This window comes from Haliaeetus albicilla, chromosome 3, assembly GCF_947461875.1.
Source record: "Haliaeetus albicilla chromosome 3, bHalAlb1.1, whole genome shotgun sequence".
Lineage (NCBI taxonomy): Eukaryota > Metazoa > Chordata > Aves > Accipitriformes > Accipitridae > Haliaeetus > Haliaeetus albicilla.
In genome coordinates this window covers 38,760,559-38,785,105 of record NC_091485.1, presented here as the reverse complement: position 1 = coordinate 38,785,105, position 24,547 = coordinate 38,760,559, and the positions used below count along the sequence as shown (strand labels likewise).

General features: G+C 43.3%; 1 protein-coding gene across 1 annotated transcript in view; it reads left to right on the top strand.

The window, feature by feature from the left end:
* The first annotated feature begins 962 nt into the window (after positions 1-962).
* The window catches only part of CYP7B1 (cytochrome P450 family 7 subfamily B member 1), a 129,750-nt gene continuing 106,165 nt past the window's right edge, over positions 963-24,547 (top strand). The window contains exon 1 of the mRNA XM_069779426.1: positions 963-1,281. Coding sequence (XP_069635527.1) covers positions 1,187-1,281 — 95 coding nt within the window. The 5' untranslated portion in view covers positions 963-1,186. The remainder of the gene's footprint in view (positions 1,282-24,547) is intronic.

Here is a 24,547-nt window from a genome sequence, read left to right as displayed (position 1 = left end):
TCAGAGAAAACTTATAACAGGGCAGTTCAGAAAACTGAGTGTAGTACAACTTGTTTCCAAGATGAAAGGAATATGTAGACCACCAAATATTGTGAAACACATAATGCATAATACTGCACGCAGCCCAGAGAATGATACTCATTGGTTCATGTACTCAATGGCACGTGAACTTCTGTCAGCATTCAACCAGACCACGATTCCAAAAACTGAAGCATCTTACTCCACCTTTCAGCGAGAATTTGTGTTGAAGGGTCTTACATCACAGCGAGGTTTCTGAGTGTACCTTGTGCCAGATGGCAGCGGAGCTCTAAGCTACTGCTGCCGCCCTGCCATCCAGCACCAAACTCCCTGGATCTCTCCCTGCACGGCCCCATCCCGCTTCCTCAAGCTGGGGATCTCTGTGTTGCCTCCGTTTCTGGTTGCTCACCTCCTCTGTTGTCCCTCTCTAGAACACACCAGAAGGGCTGGCACGGTGGGAGGACTGGAAGGACTGGAAAGACTGGACCCGTCTTCTCACACGGCACAACACCAAGAGCCAGCCTTCACTATTTGTATCTCATTTACCCTACCTCAGGTTAAGTTTTATAAAGCGGGCGGGGGGGGGGGGTTGTCCTGCTTTTTAAGCCGGGGACACACATCGGGTGTTCGTACCAAAACCAAATGGAGGTCAAAGCGCTGCCACAGCCGCCGCCTGCCCAAGCCTAGCACCATTTGCCCCGCGGACCGCCGCTCCGCCGCCCGAGGCCGGCTCCGGGGGGGCACCGAGCCCCGCCCGGGGTGCGGGGAGGCCTGAAGGGGCCCGGAGGGCGGGGGCCGCTTTCCGGCGCGGTGGGATGGCCCCGGGATCCCCCTCCCCGCGCTCCGTCCCGGGACCTTTCCGCCGCGCCGGAGCCTCTCCCCGCAAGCCGGAGGCCGGGGCTTCCCCTCCGCCGCCGGGAGGCCGCGGGGGCGGGCGGGCGCGACCCTCCCCGCTCCGGGCGCTCCCCGGGGAGGAGCCGGCCGGGTCGCACCGGGCCCGCTCGCCAAGTCCGGCTCCGAGCGGCCAAACCCAGCCCCCTGGGCTCGGGGTGGGCGGGGGAGGGCCGGCCGGCCGGGCGCCTCTCCTGCGGGGAGCGGGAGGACGGGCGAAACTTTCACCCCCGGCGACGGCGAGGCACCAGCGGCCGCCGAGGCGAGCGCTGCCGGCATGGGCCCCGACGCGCTGCAGCTGGGCACCTACGGCGGGGCGGCCGCCGCCGCCCTGCTCCTCTGGGCCGTGTGCGTGCTCTGCAGGAGGAAGAGGTACCGGGGCGGCGGGGGCGGCGGGGGCGGCGGGGCGGGGGGCGGCCGCCGCATTCCTTCACGGCCGCGCCGGGGGAGCGGGGCTGCGAGGCGGGAGCCGCGCCGCCGAGCCGCGCATTGGGCCGCGCTTCCCTCCGCCCGCCCCTCCGCGCCAGGAAGCCCTATCAGCGCCCGCCGCCGCCGCCGGGCCGGGCTCGGCGGAGCCCCGGGGGATGGCGGGCCGCGGCCCCCCGCTGCGGCTGAGGCGAGCGCCGGGGCGCCGGGGCCCCGGCACCGCTCCGCTGCGCTGCGGCGGCCGCGGCCGGAGGCGAGGGAGAGCCGGGTCTGGTGCGGGGCTGCGGGCGGCGGCGGCTCCTCTCCCGGCCGGCGGCTGGGGGCCGCCGTTCGCAGGTGGGTGCTCGGCGCGGCCGGAGCGCCCGGGCAGGCTGGCCTCGCCTCGCCCCGCCTCGCCTCCCGTGGGGGCGAGGAAGTCCGTGCTCCAAAACAAGAGGTGCGCGAAGCGCGTAGGCTGGCGCCTGGCAGTTTGGTGTGTGAATATAAGTGACCCTTAGGTTTGCTAAAAGCTTGAATGTTGCTTGCGCGCCGTGGGTAGCAAAAGGGACCCTGTACGGCACCTGACAGCCTTCCCGTGGAGTCCAAGGTGCACTGACCTTATCTGCTGAGGCGGGGGGACAAATGCTGCTGCTGGGTTGCAACATCGGCCCTCCGCTGCCGCTTTTCTCTGTGATGAGCAGCTGACAGTAGCGTAAGCCCCTAGGACTCGGGTCGTGGGCATTTCGGTGACTTGTGCTAGTGTCTCACACGGTGTGGCCTTTAGTTTCTTTCAACCATACGCCCTAAGGCTTCCCAGAAGGTACGCATGTATTTTGGGACACTCTTAAGTAGAAGTTGAAGTGTTTTGGGCGGAAAGAAGCGCTATCTGGAGCTATTCTTTCTGTTTCTGAACAATACCCGTTTCTTTACATGCTGACTTTTTCCCAGGTATTTTTCACTTGCATTGCCAGTACTTGATGCTCTTCAGTGTCTGTTCCGCAGCTGATGAATAAATGTGTGTAAAGGCTTAGTGGAGGAGGAGTGAAGAAGGGGAGGGATCAGTATTCGCTGTATTGTTTGCTTATTCTTTTTAATCGCATAATGAAATGCACAGCAAATACTAAATTTATCCTAAATAGTAAACAGTTACTTTTCCTAATCATTAAAGTTATTTTTGGAAGGTGTAGACATACAAATGCAAAAAAGAAGTTGCGGTACTAGCCTCTAAAGAAGAGTGAGAAAGTCAGTCTGGTGGTGTTTAGATCTATAACCCTAACTTTGGGACCATGTATAGAGTGAATGGAGTAACAGAGAAAAAGAGTGAAGATTCTTGTTACTGTAAACAGAGATGGTTTATTTCCATTACATCCGCTTTAGAACCATTATTAATGTGATTTGAGGTAGAGAGCCCAATTCATCTCTTAAGTGGAAAACATCCATCCCAATGTGGAGTCATGCCATAAGACAAACTACTTGACAGAGTAGCTTAAGGTGGGGCTTCATGTTTCAGCTCATCTTACTGAATGGATAGCTGCTGCTCAGCTGCTCACTCCTCCTCCTCTTCTTCCTCCCTGTTGCTTATCTGACCCCCTCTGAGCTGGTTCTGGGAATTAAACCAGCAAAAACCTACTTACTTTTTTTGATAGATTTAGTTTCCTATAAGGTTAGCTCCCTAAAGGAGGTCAGCACAGAAAACAAAAGGGGAGCAGTAAGGACATGGCCAGGCCAAAAGGGATTGGGTGTCTTTTTAGGGCTTGAAGCTGTTACACTGGCTCAGTCATATTACAAAATTATGCCTGCCATTAGTAGAAATTCTAGTAGAATTGTAAAAGACTGAATTTTTGAAAATGGAAACAGGCAAAGCTCTGGCTTGTGAAGTTTTCAGCCAGATGTGAGTGGTAGGGAAAAAGGATCAGAGAACACATTTTTGAGTTATTTTCATAACCCTTGTGGCTGTAGAGTTCTTTCAGTCAGCTCTTTAGAGTCTATACCAAAATTGTTTGGATGTTTGTGCCACAACAGAATGTTGTTATACAGGAGGCCTCAGCAAGAAAGCATACTGGCTTGCCCAAAAAACCATACTGCTGTCTGATTAATAAACTACTTCTTTAAATCCTGTGCTGTTTCTCAAAGAAGTGTACAAAGCACTAATGTGCAAGCAACTGGAAATAAAAAGTGGAAAAACCTACCAAGCTCTGTGTAGTACAGCCCTCAGCTTAAGGTGCTGGTGTTGAAGTGCTGTCCCGTTCCAGTAAAATATGCAATTGATTTCTTTTTTAGCATAAAGGAAGAAAAGAAATTGTGCACGGTCTTGAGAGATGCCTGGCAGCAGCCTGACTGCCTTCAGCAGTCATTTCTGATCTGCCTGAAGAAAAGCCATACTAAGGGTGCAGTGGATTAAAAAATGGGGATAAGGCTTAGTTCATGCTCCTCAGATTTGGTACAAGTTTGTGATCTCCCCTTGCTTAACTGACCCTTATCTGTTTATCCATTCCCGTGTATCCTCCATGTGTCAGATTTCTTCCTTCCCTGTCTTCCATTTGAATCTAACAAACTAGGGAGCAGGCAGGGATACCCCCCTCAGGAATCCACAAAACCCATTTGGGAGCCTGTTGACGTAAGGGCTGTTGGCAGATTACTGTATGAATAAATGCTGAAGTCAAGGTTGTACTCCTGGCCACGGATCATATCCATTTGGACAAAAACGTGAACAATTCTGGTTTTGTAGGGCTTGGCTATGCTAGAGAAAATGTTACTACTTCATCTGTGCATGTGTTTTTATAGAAATTAATATGTCGCCCTAATGTTGGTATGCTTGTACCAGTGTGCAAACTCTGTATAAGGGGATTGTTGTGTTTAATGCATCAAGATAAACTTTACCAGAATAATCAAATTTAATATCTTGGCCACAGCCCTGCATGGGTTCCATCAGGATAGCAACAGTAGTCAGATTGTGTATACATAAATGAAGAGTTTAAGTAAGTAAGTAAATGCCACAAAATGCTAACTTGCGCTTTGGAGTTCGGCAAGTTTGTTTTGCCGGATGGTGCCTCTTTCCTGCTTGATTGAGGTGAGGCACAACCACCTACGTGGCTCTGAGAGTTACGTGTCCAGGAGCGTAACGAGGGTTTGTACGTCCCAGAGAAGGAAACTCCCCAAATCCATCCCTGATGTACCTTAAGCAGATGTTGCAGGATTTCACTTTTCTTGGTGTGAGGTGCTTCTGCTTCGTTTCCTCTCAGGCCGAGTGCTTGTTACTGGAGAAAAGATTTTGTCAGGGGAGGTGTTGTGTTGGCTTAATCTGCCATTGCCTTATTTTGTAGTGCGGTTGGTGTAATCTGGCATTACGAGATTTCAGGGTGAGTTCAGTACCAGTTTTCTTATTAAAGTATTTAGCTCTACTCTTTGGAGACAGGAAAGAAAGGAAGAGGATTTTCCTTTTGTATAAATGTTTAGCTTTTGAGTGCTGGTGGCAGTAATAACACAAAGGAAACTAATTGGAGTCTTTGCCAAGTTTCGTATCACAGATGGTGAAGAAACAGAAGTAGAACAAAAGTTTCCTTAATCACAGAAAATTTTATTTTGAGTTAAACTTCAATGTCAAATGAGGCTCAGTGCCTTCTGCATGCTACAGAAAGATCTCCCTCTTACTGGTTAATGAAGAAAAGCCTATCTATGCTGTTTGCTGGGGAATGTATTTTCTCCAGAAAGCGCTTCCTTTGTGCTGCCTCACAAAAGTACTTCTGCTGTGGCACAACCTGATGACTTCCTATCCTGGAGATTGTACAGATTATTCTCTGTTGTCTTCATAAAATGTCTAAATCAGCCCCAGCTTTATGGTTTCTTTTGTTTTCAAACTGTTTTTCTGCTAACTGTGCACAGTCTCATGGAGCGGGAGGTGAGATGGCAGGTGAAGCCAACTCCTGCTTGTCTTCCAGCAGTCATGCTGCCCAAGTCAGGGAAGGGCCCTCATGATCAACAGGGGTTGGCTCCTAGTGACTTCTATAGGTGTCAGTTGCTCAAATTGATGCTTATTTTTGGTTGCTAGTCTTTATTGCATGTCCATGACTGAAAATGATCACAAATTGTAACCAGCAGTTTGGGGAGAAGGCTGGGACACTCTCTGCCTCCCTCCTTGCGGGACAGATGCTGCAAATTAGGGAGAAGGGGAAGAGGCTCAGGCTGACCACAAATTAAAACCACCGGCTTTGGGGAAGGAGACAGTGGAGAGAAGTGGAACAAAGACCGTTGCGTCCATATTTATCCATTGAAATTGGATCCTGCTGTCCTGAAGTTTGCATCCCAAAGTTTGTCACATAAAGAAGATACAGACCCAACCTTGAAATACTCATGAAATGTTTATGTCTGCTTGGAAAGTTAACACACGTCCTCTGTGAGCTACACCGATGAAAGGGTTTGTAAAAATTTTTCCCTCTGCAACTCTATAGGTTGGTAAGGTTGTTATTTTAATTATTATGAATGGGCTTCACAGTCAAGATTGCTTGTGAGGAATAATACAATATATGGCACATGTAACCTGTGTGGGTTTTACTGTACAGCAGTATAGGAATTCCCATGCTGGGTTAGACGGGGCACGTACATTCTAATATATTATTTCTGACCAGTTTCTAATGCATCAGAACATGGTATAAAAAAACTTAAACAGTATAACTGCAGATTAAAGTCAACATAAGAATTACTTGATAAATTTCTCAGAAAGGATTTTGCTATTGCCTGAGTTACGGATTTAAAGCCTTGTTGGAGCCAAGTGTCCTTCATTTTTCTCTTTTATTCTGTCCTCTAAAATACCTCTAATCCACACAATCACATTCATCTAAGATACTTTCCCAAAAAATTGCTCTCCTGAACCCAGATAGATATTGTTGAAAAGAATATAGATTTCGTCTTTGCCTTCAAGAACATCTTATCCTTCTCTGTGACAAGCTGTGAGCTTGCTAACAGCTCTCTTACCAAGCGAATTGTAGTTCACAAGATGTCATCAGCCTGTCTTTTTTACCACTTCTGCTAATTTAGGCAATATGTTAAGGTAGTTTTCAGTTGGAGGGAACATCAGGAAGGACAGATAGAAGGATACCAGAAAAATCTAGCCTCCTCCTCCTTACCTTGGCTTTCTACAGAGGCCTTTTTCTCCATCCTTTTCGTTGGAGTTCTAGGGAGTCCATGTGTTTTCATGACCTCCTTTTGTTTAATGTCGTTGTCCACTCTTACTCCACTCTGAAAAGATTAGGACTGAAGACTGAAACTGTTTAAGGCAGAAAAGTAACAGTTCTGTTTCTTAAGTAGCCTTAAAAAACCTTTCTTTCTCACCATTGCACTTGGGTTTTCTGTCAACTGTTCACTGCTGTGCCAAGATGTGGTGGAAGTTTATTTCTCTGCTTGCTTGTTCTGGTAAGAGCTTAGTGAAGGTTGAATAAAACAAAGTAAGCAAAACCATAGCCTTCTCAAGATGTACAAGAGTCAGTTCACTGGCTTTTGGGTTCTCTTATGGCACTAATAGACCTCGAGAGCTGTTACATTGTAGGTCTCGCACAATAGCGTGTCCCAAGACAGGTTTTCCTTTTTCTTATTTTTTTTCAGCGCTGCTTCTCATCCTTCTGATATGGAGCCTGTGTATCATGTACATCTTGGGTTCTGCTTCCTACCAAGGCTTTGAAGATGACACTGAAGATGACACCTCTTTTAGCAGATAATGAACTTTTCCAATAATCTATGATTTACAGTATTCTTTGCTTAAGGTACACTGCCACCTAGCAACAGTTTCCCTTCCTTCCCAGTTTTCTTGACCTACTTTGTTGGGGGTTGTTCAGCTTTAGTTTGTATCTGGTCTGGTCTTGATTAGCATCCAGAACCCATCAGTAGATGCCATCCTGGTAAATGTGTGTGGGGGGGGTGGAGATATTTTTAGTGCCAATAAGAACTGCTAGCTTCAGGTGTCTCACTAAAATACAATTGTTTTTACTTTTACAGTGGTTTTTCCTTCCAGTGTTTTTGTGAAAAATGCCTGTAATCTTTTACTTCTTTTTTTTCCTTGAAGTGCTTGGTTTTGCTTTCTACTGTTCATTATGCTTTGGAGGAAATAAAATTAAATGGTGAGAATTAAAGGGAATTGCTTTCAGCTCTTTTTATTATTCCAGTGCAACATGAAGCATGGAGCATCCATCTACAGCACTGTACACAAATGCACATAGCTTACAGAAAGTACTGAACGATTAACCCTTCTGCTCCTCCTCCAAGTTGGTAGTCCTAAAGGTACGAATGAGGAAAACCCAAGCAAATACAGACTGCTTCAAAAATGAGATTCATGCTTAGTACTGTATTTAGAGGAGGAAAGCACGCTAGTTGGCAAATCTTAGTTGAAACGTTACATATAAAGGCTGGTGTGAAGGAAGACACAAAGGGGCAAATCTTAATCCTGGTGTCCTCTTACAGGAGAAATTAACTACTTCTCCTTTAAGCATGATGGTGAAATTTGCCACCTAATGTGTTTGAATCATTGGTGACATAACCAGAGAGCTATATTGTCAGGCGACCTCAGGACGGACTGGAGTCCCAACCCACAGAGCTACCTGAGCCTCCGGCTCCCGCAGCGAGGAGTGACTTCAGTGGGATGCAGGGTTTGGATGCTTCCTGAGCTTGTAGTCTTGCCTGTGGACTCCACCTCAGTTCCGCTGCTGCAAATTGGAGGTCAATGTGGTCTCCTCTTGATTTACAGATAACGCGGACGAGTGCTTTACAGGGCACTCTGATAGTTGCCAGGGAAGATGCAAAAAATTCTTCTATGGTATAACCATTCAGCATGTGCTGAGGAACTGTTGCCTGCCCATTCCCTTTCTCCTGTATGCTGAAGTATAAGATCTAGTTACTGTTTTAAGCCAGAAATGCCACATTTTATTGCAATGTTCAGCTAAGCTGCTGGATCATGTCAGCTGCTTTAGTGTTTTGCTCAGTTATGAGAATTGCAGTCCCATATAAAATTGTTTGGGATTTTTTCAGTCAAGTATTTTGATTAAGAAGTTGGGCAGAGCTTGTTTTGGTATAGTAGCGTAACTGTTCTCAGTACTCCATCTAGTCACTTATTGAACTTAGTGCATACTAATGCCAGGGAGTGGGGGAAATGTAGAAGCTAAAAGAAACAGCATAAGTGCAATGTTAATACACTATATGAAGTTAAGGAAAATCTCACAGTTAAGTTGGCAGTCTTTTTCTCTTTTATCCAAGTTTTATAGAGCTACTTGGTAGTGGAGCCAGGGCTGGAACTCATTCTCCTGACTTCTAGTTTTGTGCTTTAACTTGCTGCCTTTCCTTTCCAACACACTTACCATGTATGACATTATAGCTGTCTGGTAAACTAACTTTTTCAACCATGAGGCAGATTTTGAATTCTGATTTAAAACTTCAGTAGTGTTCCTTTTCTTTCCTCACCATTTACTGATCCTTCTACAAGATGCGTGTAGGTTTTTAGGCTAATACCCATTTGCACGCCGTCTGGGAGAATTTTGGCTGACTGAGAGTCCCATAAAACAAAAGTTTCCTCTTTACAAACCACATGGAGCTTGGCTGTAGATATTCAGTTCCTTTCTCCACAAACTGTTTTTAATGGTGCCAGATTCTTCTGTTTCTTTTCCTTGTTTGGCACATGTCAGGAAAAAAAATCTTGGCTCTCGTATAGAACATATCTTGTTTCCTCTTAACTGCTCGTACTTTCTATTCGTAATTCAAATCAGCAGAAAAATGCTATGGTTGTGCTTCTCGTGTTTTAATCTTGTAGTTTCCTAAGCAATATTGTAATGTTCTTAAAAAAATAATTCTCCCTCATACTGTAGGCCTGACGGTAGGAGGTTCTAGCTGGATGCAACCGCAGTGTCCCTGTTGATTTGGGAGAGTTTTGCGTGGTGTCCTGACAAAGTGGCTTGCTCAAGCCCTGTGGAGGCACATGAAGGAAGAACAGAGGAGCAAAATGAAGCTAAAATGGCATGTTACAGGAGTGTCGTCTCCCTCACACAGCTGTCCCTGACACTGCAGCGAAAACCCAGCTTGCAATACGGCACGTTGCAGGCTCGTGTCCATAGTGGGAAGTTCAAGAAGCATCTCCTTCCTGGGCTGTGACATCCCAGGGACCTGTCAGAGAGCCTGTGCATGTTTGTCACAAGCTGCTCCTATTGCTTTCTGACAGCCCCACTCTGCACCCATGGAGTTCTTGTTTGTGTAACTTGATCTGCTACTGTTGGCTAAGACAGGGTGTAGCACTGCTAAGTGTGGTTACCTGTCTGATTTCTTGCGGTTCCCCAGAAAGAAATGAGCAAATTGCTTACTGGCCTGCTCTTTCCTCACCCCAATTCCTTGGTTCTCAGAAGACCCGTCCCCAGATTTTTCCTGAGTGCTCATTACAAATTCTTTTGTCACTTGCCTCACCTAAAAAGATTGAACAAAATGTGAAATTTTTGAATGACACATTGAACAAATGATCCTAGAAAATTGATGCATTTCCATTACTTTTTTAAGTGATGTTTTATTTAGAAAAAAATGATGGGTCTCATTTCAACACTGGGTGAGAATGCAGAAGTTTTGCAATTATTAGCTCTGATAGTAATTACTTTAAAAAAACCAAAAAAACAAACCCCAAAGGAACCTGTATATTCCTTAAAAAAAGAAACTACTGCTGTTAAAGTACAGTAGACAGAATTGACGGAGAATTGGTGATTAAAATGAAGTTACTGAGAAGTCAGGAAGAGTTCAGTCTTTTTGTACTCTTTCTTTCCATTTGTATGCATGCCAGCAGAAGGGTGGATTTGCGCCTTTGTCACGGTGTAATACTGTAGTCTCTGAAGGCTTCAGAGAGATGGTCTCCAACTTTCTAATAGGTCCCCAAGGAAAATAAAAGTATTTTCAGATACTCTCATTTAATCTGGTTAACAAAGGCAGGGATGCTTACCAAAGGAAGGGCAATTGCTGGTATCTTTTCAGAGAGAGTTTGCGTGACTTCCATTGCTGGTCCACTCAACTGATGCTGCTGTAGCTGGGAAGTACTGCTCCATGTTTTCCTTTTCAGTGCTGGCATGGTTTTTTAGGTTACAATAGCTCCTCTTCAGAGCTTGTGGTGTGTGATAGATCATAGCCCTACTAATTCTCTCCAGCTGGTTTTTCAGCATGAGAAGCTTTGTGAGTCGCATTTGGGAAGCTTCTCTGAAAGCAGCTCAAACAGTGGGTTGATGACAGGGTATAATTTTTTCATTCAGTTGTTCAGGAATTGATCTGTGATATTTACTCATCTCAGACTTACACTTCATTAAGACAGAAAAAGCCTCTCTGGAGGATTTACTGTTGTTTCAGTAGGTACCAGTATTTGTAAAATGTTTCCAGTGGACTATGTGTTTCTTCCCTAATTTCTGTTATTTTGTTGGATGGGATTTTTTCAAATTTTTTAAAGATTTTCAGATGTCTAGGTTAGTTTTCAGCACGATAACTGTTTTGCTTAAATAGCAAATTTCTAAGCCCTACAGCTGAGGGTGAGGCACGTTGCCAGAGCCTGCACTGCAATGCTCGTGTGCGATTCCCGTTTAAAAAGGAGCAGCTGTGTAGCTGTACGAGAAGTGAAAATGTCTCTCAGTTCAGGAGTCATCCAAGAACCAACTGTAAAACACGATGAACCCGCAGAATTGATATTCAGGCAAAACAGGGAGGAAAAATGAAAGTACTGGGAGGGCAGGCTTGTATGTGGTGCTCTTCTTAACCCCAAATACATGCCTGAAAGGTTCTGATTCAACAGCAGGAGGACTTAGATGTGTGTATCTGATGATAAAATTAAGCTTACAGTGCATGACAGTACACAAAAGATGTTTGAGCTTTTTAGTAACAGTTGCCATCGGAGCATACACGACTGATAGAGATTCATTTCCAGGCCATGGAACAAGTGCAGCAAGCTGGGTTCAGAGCCTGGGCTCCTTCTGAGGACCAAATGAGGGAAATTTGAAGTTTGTGTCCTAGCAGCTTGCATGTAATATCCTCTAAAGCCAGGTTAAATTATCTGTTGCTGCTAAGGAGTGACACAGAATTGTTCACAGCAGGACTGGAGAGGTTCCCCACGTATGCCAGTGTTCAGTGGCTTGGGAAACAGCTGCTTGCGCAATATCTGGTTTGTGGTTGAACAGACAGCTGAACTTCTGGCTTTGCTGCTTTAAGATACAAAAATGATAATTAAGCTTCAAAGAAATCTTGCATATATGAATGAGTCAGAATTATTTTTTTTTCTGTAAGCTGTGTAGTTTCTTGCATCCTATGTAGTGAAAACATTGCTAGATCCTACTTGATATTACCACATTATGAGTGAAGGGATTTTTTTTTTCATAACCTGTGGACTTCCTCAGAAAGAACCACATCAGCTATAATAAATTTAGAGCCTTAAAAACCTGTTGTTATGAAGACTTTAAAATAAAACCGTGCGTGCCGCTCCTATTGGCTCTGCAGTGGTAAGAATCTAAAATAGACAATGCTGAGATCTGTTGGGCTCAAAAGAAGGTTCAGCCTTCCTGTCTTCGTGATCTCATTTGCAGAAGTAGGACATACCTTTGTGTTTCACCATCAGGAAGAGATGTCCAATAAAGCACAGTTGTTGTGACCCACCCAGTCTCATCTCCTGCATAGTCGAGGCCATTGCAGTGTTTCCTGCATCAGCTACATTCAGTTGTGCTTGAACACAATTGTGCTTGAAATTGTGCATGGAAAGATGTCTTGCCTTTGGTTTATTTTTTCCTTTGAGTGATGAGTAGGCCAGTGCTTATCCCGTAGGTTGTTCTTACCTTTCTGACTTTGGTTTAAGAAAGGGGGGTGAATTCAGTCTCATTAGTGGGTACGTATGTCCTGTTAAACGTTGGAAGGATTTAATTAAAGTGATGAAAGATAGCCTAAGATGGCATCCAAAACTAACAAACAAGGCCATCTCCTGTTAACACTATTAAATACTGCTATTGCAAATAAATACCCACTTAAAGGTGGGGGCAAGCTCATCTGACACATCTGTATTTGTGCTTCCATGGCAAGTTAGTATGGACTGAAGCAACTTGCTGTCTATCCTTTCTCCCCACCCCAAGAACATTTGGGTGGAGCAATGTACATGTACTGCCTGCTGCTGCTCTGTAGTCTCTGCATTGCGTGCTTACTTGCTTGTTTTGGGAAAACGGAGAAGAGCAGCCACTTTTTTAACCAAGGCTATAAAACCCAGAGATAATTCAGATGGGACCAGATGAACCAATGCTTCATTTTTTTGCTTGGACATTAAAAAAGATCTTGTTTTGTTTTGCATGCTATTTCAGTGTATCTTGTTATTAATAATACCTCTGAGACTATTGTTTAGGAGCCAGGCATATGTGTGATCTCATGCCTCCAAATTGTGTTTCAGCAGTTCCAGAGACTCAAATGCACTATATACAATAGAAATGTGAGGGATAAAGCGACTTAAACTGTAGTGATAAGGTTCATTTCATCAAAATGAAGGCCCAGGAAGATTTTTCTTGTTATTGTTTTCAGCACAAATACAATGTGCTGATTTGGACTGTCAGAGAGTTTCTGTCCCAGACCATGTGAAATAAACCCCCAGTATGCTTATAGTTGTAACTTTGTAGGTAATTGGTCATGTTAGGAGTGTCCAACAGAGATGTGGTTTTGATTCCTCAGTCATTGAATTGAAGACGTCACAGGGGGCTCAGTTTTCGGTGAAAGAGTGCAGCGTTGGAGATGGCAGGAGGATGGAAATCCCCGTGTGTGCTGTGATGCTGGTGACTTTCAAAGTGAAGGCTGCCTTAGGGTTCCCACACGTGCAGGACATTGCCATCCCCCATAGCTTTCCTCAGTGGGCAGGACCCAAGGCTCTGGGTGACAAAATCCCTGCTGTTACCACCCATGACTATTTGTACCTCTGGTATCCTATTTAGTCCCAGGCACACCAGTCAGAGCTACAGATTCAGCCCTGCTGTATCAGATGCTTCTTTTTACTTTTTGCAGCAAATATCAAATCATCTCCTTAAAGGCAGCAAGGTACTGGAAAGTCTTTCCTGCTCATGGACAGATCACTGAATTGCCAAAGTATGAATTTTACTGCAAGTCAGTACAGAACACGGACATCTCTTTCATTTTCCAAGGTTGGGCTGGTCAAAGCAGCCTCAATAAACATGAACTTTGCATGCTAAATTTCTCAAAACTGCTCTGTATATGGAAAGCAACCAGCACAGTTGGATTCTGTAATAAAAATAAGGTCCTTGAGCCCTACTGCAATTCTGCTGATAATCACTATAACCTGACTGCAGAGTTTGGCTGGTAGGTAATGCTAGATTTATGTCAGTAAAGGATAAAGTCTGTATTTACCACTTTTTGCTCTTTCAGCAGGCTTTATATTTTGTATCATCCCTTATTTCTGCTAGGTATTAGAGTGGGTTTTTTTCTGATTTCTCAGTTTGCTTTTTTACCGTTCACAGATTTCACTGCACTGTATAGGAACTGTCCTCATGAATTCCCATTGCTCTGCTCAGGGGGTAAGCTAGGCTAATGAGACCCTTCTTTGTTTCATCTGAGTGGGTTTTGCTAATTGCTTTTATCACACTGGAACCTGTAAGGGGATTTTCCGTAGACAAAATGACAATAAAAAAATGAAGCGCTTTTGTTGGTAAGTCACCTGGCAATTCCGCCTGGATCCTCAACATAGCTGTCAGCAGATGTGAGTGACTCCTTAATGTCCAGTGCCTCTAATTGCCCTTTATTTCCCCTCTGTTCTCCTTGTGTGGGATTTATTTCTCAGTTGATGGGATGAAACCCAAAAGCAGGTTGTGATGGAGTGCATCTCCAGTCAGCAGTAGGGAGAAAGAAAGAGCAAATGAGGACGGTCAACATGCAGCAGGAAGAGACATTCATCCTGCCTCCTGCCCTGTCCCGTAGTGGTGGCTGATCTCTCTCCATCCCACTTCATCCTTGTGTTATCACTTCCTTACAGCTCAGCTCATGCCGGGAGCCTGCCGCTTCTGCAGACCTAACGGGCAGGGACTTCAACACTTGACCCTTCCCAAAGGCTCATGCTCCCCCAGTTATCCATTCGTATCCATCTTCTTCCCCAAGTCTCGCTGAGTATCCTGATCATCAACCTAAGCACTCACCTACCTCAGGATTGTATCATTGTTTTCAGCATGAGGATAGTATTAGGTTTTATGAACTTACAAGAAAATATGATTGAATGAATTTCAGGCCCCAAGAATGAGATGGCAGCTGTTAGTCAAACATACCTGGGAGGGGACAGCCTCAATGAGTCCCAGGTAGACCTGTGCTCTGGCTTTTGAAGAAAATTTACGTTGAATCCTAATGGAGTTTACTGAACGATTGAATTTTGTGATTATTGATGTTTATGAATTTCACTGGGTTTATGTTAAATCAAGATATACTGGGATTTTTTTTGTCTAGCTTGAAACTTTGCCCTTGAGCTATGCTGTAGTCCCTTCTTATCTTCAACTTGGCCAAGAGTAGCTTGAAAGCTTCTTGCCTTTCCTGCAGCACCTGCCTTCTGCAGGACTCCTTCCTTCACCCAGGGAAGGGATTAGAGCTGTCACTATTCTCTTCATTTATATAATTCCGTCATTTCCCTGACACCAGTGTAATCTTCTTGACTGGCTGATCAACTGATTTTCAACAGTTTTAGACAGAGTAAAAAATTAGTGCATTTAAGTCTTCCTTGATTTTTCTGGCAGTTTCTCTGTCATCCAGCCTAGTATTTTCTTTCTTCATCTCAAGTCCCTTTTGTTTTATACTGTGCTTATCTTCCTCCCTATAAAATATCTACTACAGCTGGCATTTTCTAACCTTTAGGCCTCTAATTCTTCTATCTCATGTTAAAGTAATTAACAAGTGGTAACAGACCCTTATCAGACTTCGTATTATTGCAGTGCTCGACATGACTTTTTGGCCTGACTTTAGACGTTTGAGGTTTTCCATTAATTTCAGCAAGCCTAGGATTTTACTTTCGATATTTACTCACAGCATGGAGCTTCTGTGGTGGCTGCAGCTTTATCATATAGCCAAATGAAATAATCTCTTCTATAAGTGGTGCATGTAGATTTAGCATTTTTGTGGTTCGTAACACATCAGTAACAACTGAAACACTTTTGCAGTAAGAAGAAACTGTTCAAAACCACAGCAAATCCTGCTGCTGTGGGCTTTTGAAAAGGGAACAGAGCTTTGGTTTGTGGTCCTGCTTCTACCAAGAAATGGCTTTGGATTTTGTGGCAGAGGGAGGTTTGCATTTTTACTTTGCAGGATGAAAAAACCCAGTGGTTAAGCGTGCTTTGGGGAGGGTCACAGTCACTGAACTCCTCAGTGACATTTTAGACACCAACAAAGTTTTGCCGGCCTGGCCGCATTAGACAGGGTTGCGATTCGTCCCTCTTCTCACCGCCACAGCTGTGCCTGCAAAAGCCCTCCGGCAGCAGCAGTAGACCTTGGGGGGGCAGGGGGTTTGCCATGGTAGCTCTTTCTGGTTGAGGAACCAGCTTAGCGTGTCTGTTCGAGGCAAGTTTGCTCACATGGTATTTACTGATGAGTAGGGTAGACCAGCCGTATGGGGAGGAGTGGAAATCTTAATACTAAGGACATGCAGCCTGACCACCCAGGAGTTCTTTGCTCCTGCTGGACCTAACCTTCACCATCTTTACATGGGGACTTTACCTCACCATGTAGAGGATAATTCTTGCAAGTTTAGTTGGGGTTCGTAAGAGTTTCCTTATGTTCCGATTCAGTGAATTGCTAAAGCAATGGCTTCCTTTCAAACCTTTGAATAGCTTCTGATTTTAGTGGAACTCGAGCTTCTAAGTGGAGCAGAAGCTCAAGTTTTTTGACAGATCAGCACTTTCTTGCTGAGGCAAATGTGAATTTCTGGTTTGATGGTACGATACAGAAAATACAGTAGTATTTCCTCACCTTAGTGGTAATAATTCCTGGGGGGGAAAATGTGGTACTAATTCCTGGGGGGGAAAATGTGGTACTAATTTTATGCTTTGAACAGAATTGCAAAGCTCAGTTTTCATGCAGTTAAAATGCCTTTATTCTTCAATTCTTGAAGAGTTTACAGTTCAGTATTTGGAATGCAGTTTTACTCGCCTTGAAATTTGTAGAGGATGAGACCACTTCTTGTTGGTAACTGAGGTTACTTAAAAATAGAACTTTCACTTCCATCTGCATACCCTGCTGGTTGACAGCTTAAAAGGCTGGGGCTGATTCTAGGTTTCCTTTCACATGCAATATTACATATATTTGAATTGGATGGATTGCGTGGAAGTTTAGTGGCCACGTGGCCCTGATCACGAGGCAACCTTTTTTTCTCATTCCTAACACTGTGAAGCAGTGACTTGTCTCTCAGACACCTTTCTGGGTCTGTAACGCTAGCAGCTGCGTGTGGCTAGCCAGAGTTGGCACACTCACTGTCCTCTGCTAAATCCACCCCTTATTTTTCTTCCCATAAACTGGCACAGTTGTGCTTAACCACATCTGCTGACGAGTCTGATCCGTTGTTTCCCAGTGGGATGCTAACCTTTTAAAAGCAATCTGAAGCTTATTCTCCTTTCACAAAAAATGGGGAGGTGTAATTCTATTGACTTATACATAACAAATGTACTCTGTTTCAGTGGTTGAGAAGGCTGAAGCCTCTAGAGTGTTTTTTCATTTGTAAGCAATAAGATGCAGAACACAGTTAAGGACTTCTATCTTTCAACTGTGGATGACACTGCATGTGAATTTTCTGTAATCATGATGACAAAACTAATCACATAGTCGCTAAAAGTGGCAATGTGGCTTTTGAGCCGCAAAGATTTTGTGATTTTGTGACATTATAGTATTTTTTGTTTGTTTTAGGCATCTGGAAACTGAGATAGTACTGCTTTAACAAAATCCATCCCAAGTTTGTGAGTGAGTTGTCCCATGAGAAGCTCCTCTGGTAGCCTTCAGCTGCACAGAGCTGGCTGCAGTTTTTTGTCACTGAATTTTTAAGAATTTCTTCTGGTCACTTTAGTACAAATAGTTCCTGCTAGTATGGAAAAAATTATGCGTGGGCAGTAAAAATAATGGGCTTTTTCAGTTGTGAAATGTACATGCGTTCCTTCCCACAGAAGCCAGCTGAGGGGAGAAGGAAGGGAGGCTGGGGGAAATCCCAGCGTACGCTCAGGGTGTGTGACAGGACCGAGTACGTGGGAAGTGATCCTTGTCCTACCCTGCAGACAGAGCCACATTGAGCTTAATTAATTATTTTCAAAAGAAAGGACATTTGACTCATCAGCGATCATATTTATGCCATTGCAATCATGAAGAGTGTAAGTCCTCTGCTCTGTTTTTTCCTTACCATCCGGAGTATCACTGCTAATCCTGATGTTCAGTCCTGAACTGGCAGCTTCTATTTCAACTTTAAATCATTCCTTTTTTAGCTAGGCAGTTTTTGTAGATTAAAGAGGACTGTAAGCAAATGGGAAGATAACTCCCGGGTGTACGATGGAAAAGGTGTAGGGTAGGTAGTGTAATTGGGGTATAATAGGTGGTAAAACTTTTGGAAACAAAGAGCTCATAAGAAGAGAATGGTAGACTGAAAACCCCAACCATCCTTTGATTACTACCAGATTCAAACATTCCTGCAAACTTAGTGTACTAATTAACCACAACTGATACATTATGGATGCTTGTAAATAAGTAATTTTCCTTCCACTCTGGTTTAACTCCTGAAAATACTATTTTAGGTGCTTATTTTGATGTAAGCTTTACGTTCATTTAGCTGTACTGTTTGGTGTCAAAAATTAAACTTAGCTAGATTGATAAATGTTTCATGATACGTATCTTTTAAATATTATCAGTACATAGGTCTTGTCAGCCTACAGCTTTATGACAATCAGTAACTTTTAAAAGAAAAAGGTATCTTTTTTTCCTTAAAACTTTTATGTTGGTTGCCATTTTCTTTAGTGTCAGTTACCATTTATCATCAGTTCAGGCACTTGGAGATCTTTTGGGTGAAACTGGAAGCAAAGCCCAACTCCTTTGAAGTGACTTTGCTTCTTACTGATGTGGTGAAATTAATGTGTTTTCTGAGTTAACGTATGATCTTCTGAGCTTGCGTTTTTTCCTTCTTTTTTTTTTTTTTAAACAAAAAAAAGCATTAGGGGAGCCAAATGGTTATCAGTCTTTGGCTTTCTTTAGATTTGTGGTTTGACTCCCCAGCGTGACTGTGCTGCTGCAGCTATGGCAGCGCTGGAAGCCTGCTGGATGTGTGCTGTATTGATGATCTCTAAACCATGTCACCTGTGGTTAAGTGTGCTGCTGCTTGGTACCAGTAGGTCATCTTCACTCTGTGCCTGCAGTGATGGAGCCATATTGGGCCTCAAATAACTGCTATTTCAACAAGACCTCACTGAAATAAATATGCTGAGTGTTCACCACTGAAGTTCATGGAAAAATTCAGTTTATTATTGCACAGTCAGATAGTGTTGTCAGAGACTTTAACCTCTTTTTACAGGCCGATTAGTCAGGAGTTCAGCGAGCACTTAGTCCACACTTGGGATTCCTGGTCTGGGTCATCTACCATGTTTCTCTGCTTTGTGTGCGGGAGCAGCTGGCATACACCTCTCCTTAGAAAGCACAGCTAGTTCCTCACCCTTGTGCTAGTGCCAGGAGTCCTGTGAGGATCCAGCCTTGTTTTTATGTCCTTTGCACCATTTTTGCACTGATGGACTTTGCTGACTTCACTCCAGTCACCCATTTACAGCAGGGATTTGGATGATGCCCTGTGTATCTGGCTCCTGCAGAGCACAGAGTGCCTCCCTTGCTCAGCAGGGAGCATCCTATTATATAAGGAGGTCTCTGTCCATTTTTTCTGAGTAATTAGAAAGTTATCTGGGCAGAACTCATGTACAGTTATGCAGGATCACTTGGATTTTCTCATGGATGAAAAGTGAAGGCGCTCTCATAAGCAGAAGTAACAGGAGATGGTTGATGTAGTACTAAGAACACAGTCATTTTGTCTTGGCTTATTAAAAGTAGTGACTGCAATAATTCATACATTTTTAAAGTAAGAAAGAGTATGAACAAAGACATTCAGGCAACTTGTTTGTAATTCCCCTAAATGTACTCTGCCTCACAAAAATTACTGCAAGAAGTTGATCAAATATTTTTTGCTCCACAAAATCAAAACGAAATTGCTTTCCATTTTTCAACCTGGTGGTGCTGCCAGATTTGTTGTGTTAGGAACATGATGTGGTGTAAAAGGCATCTGTAACCTCAGGCTCTCAAGAAAAGGCCCATGTTTTATACATTAGTCTCTTCTCTTCAATGGATACCTTCTAGGAAATGTCTTTGTTAGTTGTTCTTTTTTCCAGTACAGAAATACTGCTTCAACATGTTCTGTGCTGAAATGTCAGCGTTGTGCTGTTGTGTAGGTGGTAGTATGTATTATACACAGTTTTCAAAACCTGAATAATCAGTGATGTGCATGACTTTGCCAGGGAAAACAAATGGCTGTGTCATTTTGATTTCGGTGTATCAAGAAAATGTAACCTATAAAAGTTAATTAGCATTCTTCCAGAAGGGGGTTGTTTAACTAACATCTTTGTTTCCATGTTTTCAGTTTTGTCAGAAGTTGGAGGGGAGTGTTTTATTCTGTTGCTAATATATACCCATAGATTTGCAGAGTATTTCGTGAAGTTTTAGCTACCATGCATCTGTCCTGCATTTCAGCAAACGGCTAGATTTTCCACGCACTTGAAAAACCACTTAGATACACAGAAAATTTTTATTCTGGTTTTCATGTAGTTTTCTACATAATTTTTATAAATAAAATCCCTTAAGCCTGATGTTGTTCCTGTTATCTGTCAAAATGAAGTTTTACCAGTGATTTTAACAGGAGAAATCCTGCCACTGTCACTGAAATCCTGACTGTCTGTGTCACTGGTTGCTGCGGGGAGTTGATGGATCTCCACCTCTCCCGGGTTTGGTTCTCTGGTAGGCTCAGTTCTTCCCATTCAACCTGGATATTAGTGACATTTGGCTCTGTCGGATGCACAAAAGTTTCTGGTCTGAAACAAAACTGAAGTTTGAGCACCCATAATACTGAATTAGGTAATCTCACTTTATTTTTCTGTATAACTCTGCAATTCATTAGCCTTCCTCCACCACTTTAGAAACTTAATTAATAGAAGACGTAGCTGTTCGCACACCAGCATTACTTAACTGTGCTAAAGTAAGTTATAAAAGTTAGAGAACAGGCTTCTCACACACTAACTGTCTAGACTGAGGTCTTCCCAAGGTTGAAAAATCAAAGATGAATAAAATTGTCCTTGCCTAGTAAAATTATATTGGTAGCTTTACAAATAGAAGTGGAGGTGAGGTTTTCTTCTGGTTATTACTTCTGGATGTCAATATTTACAGAAAGTGTTTAAGCAAAAGCAGTCAGTAGAGAAGTCTAATTTTTATTTTAATGAGAGCCTTATAGAAAAGATAATCTTTAGAGGACAGATTTTCAAGCCTGCTAAGCCTATTGAGATACACTTGCTTTGTACCAAATCCTTCCTTAAATGCCGAAGTTAAGATGGTCTTGTGGGTAACTTGGCTTCTTTTCCACCGCTCTGTAAATGCACGCTTGAGACTTTGATTTGGAGTCGTCTTTGATATTGTGTTACTAAGCTGTATATTGAAACGCTTGGTGTCCTTTAATGCAAACCCTGGATGGTGGCTAGAACCCATGTAGAGATTTCAGCATCCTAACTGCCTGCAAAACCACCTCTCCTCCTTACTTAACCAAACTTCAGGGGTGAGGAGGTCCCTGGAGCTGGGTGAAAAAGTGATCAGGAGCAAATATTTGAAAGATAACGGGATTTATTAGTCACAGTGAGTGAGAACTGAACAAATGTTGGGCTCCATGGCAGGGAGGGGGACTCGGGGCAAAGTAATTTGAGAATTAATGGTAGACAGAGGGCTGTTGTTTCAAATTACTGTTGTTGAGAAGACATTTCTGTGCTGCCTCGTTATGCTTAGGCCTGTTCTGAACACTATCTGTTTGTTTTTATCATCTCTTTGATTATAAATCCAAGAGCCTGTGAGAGCATCCACTCTGATGCTTTGCTTGAAGCACAGGCTTTAGCGTTTCACTCGGCGGTGCCATGCCAACACGTCTTTGGAGAGTATACGTCTTCCAGCCTGGCTTTCCTGGTAGCCAGTTCCTTCTGTTCCTCATCCTTGTGTTTAAAATACCACGTTTATAACCAGGGTTTGTCGTTTCCTCATCACTGTTGGTTGCTATGTGTTTTTCCTGTAAGGTGAAAGCCTGCTAAGGCTCAGTTTTTTCACTTAAGACTTCAGTGAGTTTTTGCAAGCTTCTTCATTTATGTGTGTTGTGGTTGATTCCCTTCCCTCTTTAGAGATGGTGTCTTTGTAGGAGGATTTTTGGGCTAAAACCCTGTTTATGTCTGACAGCTGGAATTCAAGCCCTGCCCCAGGCTGATTACTAATATCCTTGCCCATATTTCCAAGCCAGTATGCTTTCTTACAAAGTTCAGTTTTCCTTCTTTTCATAATTTCCACTGTTTCTAATATGCTTGTTCTCTCATCTTTAGTCCTGCGAACTATGTTATCACGTTTTGAATTTTTCCCTGTGAGGGCTCCAATTGCCCTTACTCATTTGTAAGAAGCCAATTGACTAAGGGGTTGAGGGAGGGGGTTACAGAGAATTATTAAATACATAAGAGAATACCCATTAGAAGTAAAGGGTGGAAAGTATACTCTTTAAGGTAAGACTATATATTTTTCATTATATCCATAGGATATCCCTTTCTGTCCTTAGTTTTTGTTAGTAAGCATTGTTTTCAGTTCTTTAGTGACCCGAGTTATATAGTTTTCCAACCTTTGGCGCTTTGGCTAATAGAAATCTAAGTTGTGTTGAAGAATTCTAAATCTCATTCGCATTTTCTCTTTCTAATTTTGCCCTCCCAAGTTACAATTACGAGGCTTTCCCATAGCATTTGGAAACTGTTCTTTAAAGCTGTTGACTTTGGAACTGTCCATGCTGGACATAATCCAGGACATGATTACTGATAACTGCAATAGCAGCTTCCAGCCTGAAGATTTATTTCATCTATGTATGTCTGCATAGTTACTCTGTCTTGAACAGGATATCTCTAGTGATGATAACAGGTGGAAACTCTAATGGTGGTGTCTGACTGCCTGTCACCCAAAGAGAACCCCCTCACAGCAAAATAATTTTATTTCACGTACTGGATAGCTACATGAGGACAAGTGCTTCCCTGAGGTGTGAGAAGAGCTTTAATAATGACACACAATTTCTTTATCACCCCTTCATCCTCAAACCACTCAAGCACAGAGCTGTAGCTATGAAACTGGGCAATAACATAGCTTTGTTGGGCCATGGGATCTGCAAACCATACACAGCCATGAGCCTCCACCCTTCTGTGCTTCTGATGCATGGTCCAGCACAAAAAGCTGAGGCTTGGGAACCCAGCTGGGCAGCCAGGGCACAAACCGAGCACAGAGACAGCCTTCAGGAGCTCTCAGACGCATTAGCATCTGCCCTGCTGATTGCCAGAGGCTGTTCTGAGCCGTGCAGTTCTGTGCTTTGCGCTGCCCTGCAGCCTCATTGATCTTAAAAGGCTGGAGTAAGGGCAGCTGTACTTCTTGCAACTGAGACTGCTTTGCTATTGATACCATGTTAATGTATGTCATTTAACCATTTATTTCAACCTCTTTTGAACTTTCAACTCTAAGGAGTAGGTGACATGGTTAAAATACTCAAAATAGATCACTAACAGTTCCGTGGGGTTTTTTTTTCTGTCTTCATACTCTAGCGCTAATGCCAGATACACTGTAATAGAAACAACTATAAGGCAAACGCAGTAATTTCATTTAAGATCTTAAATGACATGGAGGTTTGGTGAGGAAGAGAGTGAAAGACTGTTTCCAAGGTCTGGAACTGGGAAAAGTTCTTCCTACCTCAAACAGCGAGACAGGGTGGAGGGATGGGGAGCTTGCCAGTGCCAGGACAGACAGGCAGAAGGAGAGTGCGGTGCAGCTTGTGGGATGGGCTAGCACCAATTATTTGTGGGCATGAACAGGTTAATAAAGATTTGAACAGTAGCAAAGTCGAAGAATACTGTCCCATCTGCACAAGCATCTCGTGGAGGTAGGGTAGACTTTTGTGTGTAGGCCTGGGAAAAGGGGGAGGATCTGGAGGTGGGAGGAAGATGAGCACTTCAGTCGTTGGGGTCAGGCTTCCTACAGGCTTGGATTGTCCAAAACTACTTTGGAAAAGCCCTAACACAGGCAAATCTTTGTGTGGTAAAGGTACAGGGAATGGACAGGAAGATGTCCTCAAGGGCTTGGGAAGATTTGTGTTTGGTTTGGTATCCTGTTCCTATAATTGTGAATTATGAAGGGAAAAAGGGCAGTAGCAGATGAGTAAAAGGAGGTCATGGAGTTTTCGTTGCTTTTGTATTGGTATAGAATATGTTTAAACTTTCTGTTTCTCTACACACATTTTCACATTCTGGTTTATCATCGTGTCAGAGGATAAGATGAGATCTTGCTGAATTTGAGACTGAACCAAGAACTATCAAGAAGATTCCACAGAGGAAAAGAAAAGAGGATTTTCAATAAAATGGTGAACATTTTTCTGGGCTAAGTGTTCCACCTTACCTAATTAGTGACCTCACCTAAAAAAACCCAAAAGTTCATTTTTCCCTTGCCAAACAGAAAAAATTATGATCTCTACCTAAGCAAATATTCAGTACAGTATTTTGTACAATTCATAATGTCATTTTACCTCAAATAATGATGAAAAACAAAGAGATAATATATATATGTATATTAATGCCAAATGATATAAGCTTGCCTTTAAAAAGTTTTCTTGGAAAAAACAGTGGACTTCATCCCTTCCACTGCTGACAGAACTGGAGCTTTTGCTCTATATAAAAATTATAAGTGACTATAAAATATGTCTATCTGAATTAGCTGCAGGAAATTAATTCCAAGAGAAAGGGTTAATATGTCATTAGTACAATAATTACAACTCTTGGAAAAAGAAGCATTACTAAGTGAGAAAATAAGTGTTGCATTCAGTTCAAGCTCTCTTTGAGGGGTTGCATTTTTTTTTGAAACTATTCTACACTTTACTTGTGTAGTTCTTACTTCCATATTTTAGTGT